Below are 6,000 nucleotides of genomic sequence, written 5' to 3'. Positions count from 1 at the left end.
GAAAATCGTGGGAGACCTCATAAGACAAAATAACGCACCGGGATGTGGAACCGGGAGACGTTATAATCGGGCCGGTCATTAGTTTATTGTCAGTCCAATATAACCAATTATTACATATTCAATGAATTTTTTTTCATTACTATTTCTTATTTATTAAATAATAAAAATTAAATATTAAAAATTAAAAAATTAAAAAACTAAAAAAAATTTAAAATTTTTTTTAAAAAAAATGAGGGGGTGTATGCGCCAGATGAATTAGCGCATACACCAACCAAATGAACCTAGGCGCCGCCAGCATTAGCGTCTCCTCATGATGCCCAATGTAGACGCCACTAGCATTGACGCCTCCTCATGAGGTGTCTGATGCATGCGCGAATACTATTGACACCTCCTCTTTAAGCATTGGGGATGCGCCAACTCATCTGGCGTATCATCTACCAAACTTGATTATTTTGATAATTTTTTTAAATAATTAGTTATTTTCGGTTTTTTTTTTTAAAAAAAGATTTTTTAAAAAAAAAAATCAAAAAGTACAGCTACAGAGTATATAAATACTACAAATAGTTAATTTATTTATAAAATATTTAAAAAGAATTGGTTTTGCCATCCAAATAATATATATATAGACAGAGTATATAAAGTACAACTATATATATATATATATATATATAGACAGAGTATATAAAGTACAACTATATATATATATATATATATATATATATATATATATATATATTATATATATATATATATATATATATATATATATATATATATATATATATATATTAAATTTTAATAAGACCGGAGAATGGAGGGAGTATGCAGATTTATGTGGCACTGGTTATAACAGGGCGGACCAACAGCCCGCATCACCAGCTCTAGCAAGGTTTACCACCAAGTCATTGTCATTAAATGGCATCAAACAAGCAACTTGTTGCTGCAAACTGTAAATACATTTGCAGGCTTCATTTAATATACACCAAAAGACATTAGAACAGGCTAGACTGAAATGCCTGCTAACTTATTACCAATACACCAACTGTATGTTACATTGATATCATTATACAAACAATAATTTAATCAATTGTTTCTTGAGTTAGAAAAATCATGTTCATAATATTTGTTCATTGAGTATATATCTGAGCAGTGGAGGAAGTTGAGGAGGGGAGTACCAAGATAGCTAACTACTGTTTCACCATGAAGGAACTTTTACAGCTACAACCGCCAACTGCACTGGGGTTCTCAGTCACCTGAAAATGAAACCAGTAAAACATTGTAAATTTGTCTTTGTTTAAATGTCTTAAGAATGACATTCAATGTTATAATGAGCAGATGTAGGCACAATTACATCAACTCTAAGGATGTGTAAATGTGTCTTCTTCTATTATGAAAGTGATGCCATCAAACATGTAAGACAACATCACTGTGAAATTTGGCAAGAGCAGTTTTTTTTTTGCGCAAAATAATTACCTAAATAACTGGACCACTATGGCAAACTGTGATTGCAAAGGATAGTTAACGACAAAAGCAAAGGGAGAGACACTAATTACCCACTCTTTTCGATATTCTTTAGTATTAGGTGAAATCTCTCACCAATCTCACATATAGAGATCGGGCTAAGGTTATTTAGTTTGAGTAACATGTGGCATCACCCAACAATGGAGAAAGTGTCAACAAATTTTTTTGTCAAATAGTATATTATTAACATTCTTTAATCAAAGTTCACGGAATGATGCACCTTAAGATTGGAAGTATCTTTGGTGCTTCACGTATTTAAGGAGCACATCATGCTTTAAAGTTGTTTAAGACCCCAAAAGTAGGATAGCGGGATATGACCGCTATTTGATCACTTTTTGGACAAATCACATGAATAATAATTATAAACATATGAGGTCCAAAGGGAAGAACGAAGTGCAGAGAGATGTAAGGGAGGAACTTGTGATTTTTCTTTGGAAGGACTGAAGTGCAAAAATGTCGGTGAAGGAAGGTTAGGGTTGAGTCTCAACTAAAATTTGATTGAAACTCCAAATTACCCTTAAAACAGTTTAAATTTAAGGGGTAATTTCGGTTTTTCAGAGGGGAAAAGGATAGCGGGACAGAAACAGCTCCGGACCAGAAACCGCTACGCCCCCGCTACCTGCTATTTACCCTATAGCGGCCGTTATAGTGTTCTGCACCGCTAAGGCTCTTTCTAGTGTCCGGCCTCCGCTCCGCTCTGCTATAGCAGGACAGCGCTGCTATTGGCCGCTATTGACTACACTGGTTTAACAAATTACACAACTGACATGTGTGCTTGGTTTAGGTTGCAGTGCTACAGTTGCTCCTCTCGACCACTATTTTGCATGAACAATTTTATTCTAATGTTAAATTTTCCAAGGCATATCTCAACGGTAGCTTTATTTTTGTTTGAACTGGATGGAGGTGTGCCTATGAATGGTTTTGGGAGAGAGGAGTCTAAAGCAAAAGCTTCGTCAGGAGAGAAACTGCATCATCCACATAACATGAAATGAAACTTGCGTCTGTTGTTCACAAAATAGTTCACGGCATAATATGCAACCAAAATAGATAAGGTGCAAGACTAAGGCCCATTTTGGATGAACAGACTAATTAAGCGTTTATGTGTAAGCTATATAGACTCCAAATACATATAAAATCTAAATACATTGCTTGGATGATGACGAAAGAAGTCACCTCTATATAGAACAGGCTCATCCTGAAAATATACAACTTTCGATTCAAATCTGAACCTGAATATGGTTGGGACGTTTTATATTTTTCATCTTTCATAAAAGATAAAATTGTTAAATGTATGCTCATGGACAATTTTACAACCTAACATACCCACTCTTAGAAGAGCCCCGTGGGCTTGAACCATGTTCAATTTACACATACCTATTCGACCTTGTTCTGTTCAACTTTCTATTATAGGGGCAGGGGCTTTAATTTCTTGATCAGAGACTCTATGATTTTGCGTTAGGCGGTCAGCTACGTGGCACCGACACCTCTGAAAAAAGGCGTGTCCATGTCCTTGTCAGACATCTGCACGGACACTTGTGATTACATTTGATTTATTCATTTTTTCAAATTATTATTTGTGTCGTCTTGTCAGTGTCGGGGTCGTATTTGGGGTGTCCGTGTTTCATAGGCGGTCAGGCTAAGGCTGACGAATGATAGAAAAGAAATGAGTAGAAGAAACAAGCTCCCTGCTACTCCTGAGAGCTATGCTCACTGACTCAGAATTCCTTAATACTCAGCAACTAATTCCTTAGATTCTCCACAATGCCTTCTCTCTCCACTACCCAACCCAATAAAATAGAATTGGGTCACACATTACACCCCACTACTGCTGGCTCATCATTCTCTCCTTTCTTCCTATTTTTCCTAACAGATGCCCTCCATATTTTGTGAACAGCGTGTGGGTGACCATACACGTCATCAACACCCAAATTCTCATCTCTAGCTCTATAAGAAGATCTCAAATGTTTCAAGATTTAACTTGATAACAGGATGTGAATGTGGATAGCTACTATAGTTCACCGAAAAACGTCCTAGGAGAATACAATCAAAACAATTTCTTCCCTGATTATTTCCATGTTGTATCATAGTTAATGTGATTGGAATGGAAAGAATGTGAAGATAGTTAAATTACTAATTTTCAATAAACACCAGTCTACACATGGTTCACAAGTCACAAATGTGCATGACTTACTACGAAAGCCGAACGGATTAGCTCCTCGACATAATCAACAGTCGCGCCTTTAACAAAGTCGTATGAAATATTGTCAACAACCAATTTAATTCCTTCCTTCTCGAAAACTCTGCCAATACATTAAAGTAAAACTACATTATAATTTATCAACATATGACAAGCATATCAACATTGAAATTCGACTATCCAAGACGTAATACCTATCGTCCGAGTTGACTCTGTCTTCCAGATTAAAAGCATACTGGAATCCCGAACATCCGCCAGTTTCTACACTCAAACGAAGCATTTTTCCAGCAGATGATGGTTCATTAGAATCCAGTTCCTTAATTCTCTGTTACAAATTCAAAATTCAAAAAGTTAGAATCAATTACATGTAATGAATGATACACATAGTTCCTGAGTCATATATTACATGAATATAAATAATAACCGGTATAACCGATAAATAAGGTCCATCAATAAAAAAACCTAATGTAAATTTCCTAAACGTGCAATTAGATCACAAAATCAGTAATATAGAAAATCATAAAAGGAATAATTGAAAAGTAAGCAATTGAGAGAACAAAGAACATACTCGAACGCAGTTTTCGGTTATGTGAACAGGTTCCACGTCAGCAGAAGAAGAAGACGAAGACGTGGCATGGTGAAGAACCGAAGAAGCCGAAGAAGAAGAAGAAAAAGATAAAGAAGAGAAAGAGGTTAGAAGATTCTCGTTGCGTTGATATCGTGCTGCCAACGATGGAGCGAGCCGTCGAAACAGCGTCCTTTGCATCTCTCTCGCTATGATCTTCTCTGATTCGTTTTTTTTTCTTACACCCTCAAAATCGAAGTTCAACCTAACTCACGGTCCATAATTCGCCACGTCATCATAATAAATATCAATGGCTCAGATTTTAATAAATAGCCGAAAATTTGTGAATATATAAGGAACGCAAAATTACCTTTCGTCAAACGGCGTCGTTATCCATCGGAAATTCCTTCATCGTGAAACCCAAGTAAGTAAGCGTAAAATTTCCGAATTTCTCTCTCTGTTTGATTGTAAAATTATTTCAGTTTTTACTTTCTGTTTCCGTTCAGATCTGAGATTCATACTATGAACTGTAAAACTTTCGTTTTTTTTTTGAACTTTGAATTTCAATATTCGCAGATTGTTTAGAAATGCAAAACAGCGAGGAACAAAACTTTAGAATCCGAAGATTAGAGATTACAGATAAGAGAAAAGGATTCATAGAGTTACTGCAACAGCTTACAGTTTGCGATTCAGTTTCTGAGAAGGATTTTGAGGATCGATTTCGGGAGGTTGATTCACTTGGAGATGATCATGTTATCGGCGTTATTGAAGATGAGGTTGCCGGAAAGATTATCGCAACGGGGTGTGTGTTTGTTGAGAAGAAATTTATAAGAAATTGTGGTAAAGTTGGACATATTGAAGATGTTGTTGTTGATTCCAGTGCTCGTGGGAAGCAATTGGGGAAGAAAGTGGTTGAATTTCTCACTGATCATGCTCGTTCTGTTGGGTGCTACAAGGTTATTCTTGATTGCACGGTTAAGAATACGGTATTCTATGAGAAGTGTGGTTTTAAGCAGAAGGATGTTCAAATGGCTATGTATTTTGGTTGATTGATTCTCTGTTTTTTTAGATTCTGAGTTTGTTTTATTTCTCATGTGTTTGATGTCTTTGGAAGGCATGGTTGATGTCAGATACTATTGTTATATTCAATAGTTCATTTTCTCAAATTGTTGCTTATGTGTTCTTTGTGAGTTCTTAGTTGATTTTAGCAAAGATATTCAAGCTAAAAGGTAAGGAGTATGAGATGCTTGTACTCAGGTGGCAAATTTTTGCTGGTTAAATCTAGAGAGAGGTGTTTATAGATGCAAATCTAGAGAGAGGTGTTTATGGATACAGTTTGTTTTCTCAAATCAACTTACTAATCACTCAATCCGTTTATTTAGAGTTAATTAGGTTCAGTTTTATCATTAAAATTACATAAGCATACAAACTATGTAATATTCACATTCATGATCTACTTGCCTTTTTCTTTTTAGTTCTTGAATCACTAGCATATTAGTGTTAGAAACAAACAAACATCAAACTGTAATCAAGACACCTGCTACAACAACAGAATTTTTTAAACTAATCCATTTTGAAATTTGAGCATAATCCTGTTCAATAGACCGAAGGTGCTTGCAGCAGTGATAATGTGGATTACACATACATAAGGTTAAGAGTGGAAGGACACTTGACTAGAGAGAAAACTAAAACACTAAAGGCACAATCGAAATACAAG

General features: G+C 35.5%; 2 protein-coding genes across 2 annotated transcripts; one reads left to right on the top strand and one right to left on the bottom strand.

The window, feature by feature from the left end:
- Positions 1-890: 890 nt before the first annotated feature.
- LOC127125650 (iron-sulfur assembly protein IscA-like 2, mitochondrial) lies at positions 891-4,490 on the bottom strand. The gene is made up of 4 exons (XM_051054437.1): positions 4,287-4,490; positions 3,913-4,043; positions 3,713-3,821; positions 891-1,253 (listed from the first exon to the last, which is right to left on the bottom strand). Exons 1-4 carry the CDS (start codon positions 4,482-4,484, stop codon positions 1,188-1,190), a joined length of 504 nt encoding a protein of 167 aa, XP_050910394.1. The 5' UTR covers positions 4,485-4,490; the 3' UTR covers positions 891-1,187.
- A 68-nt stretch (positions 4,491-4,558) lies between these two features.
- On the top strand, positions 4,559-5,449 carry LOC127125651 (glucosamine 6-phosphate N-acetyltransferase). The gene is made up of 2 exons (XM_051054439.1): positions 4,559-4,707; positions 4,860-5,449. Exon 2 carries the CDS (start codon positions 4,871-4,873, stop codon positions 5,330-5,332), a length of 462 nt encoding a protein of 153 aa, XP_050910396.1. The 5' UTR covers positions 4,559-4,707; positions 4,860-4,870; the 3' UTR covers positions 5,333-5,449.
- The last annotated feature ends 551 nt before the right edge of the window (positions 5,450-6,000 follow it).

This window comes from Lathyrus oleraceus, chromosome 3, assembly GCF_024323335.1.
Source record: "Lathyrus oleraceus cultivar Zhongwan6 chromosome 3, CAAS_Psat_ZW6_1.0, whole genome shotgun sequence".
Lineage (NCBI taxonomy): Eukaryota > Viridiplantae > Streptophyta > Magnoliopsida > Fabales > Fabaceae > Lathyrus > Lathyrus oleraceus.
Note: the sequence above shows the minus strand (reverse complement) of the source record. Positions and strands in the feature narration are given on the sequence as shown.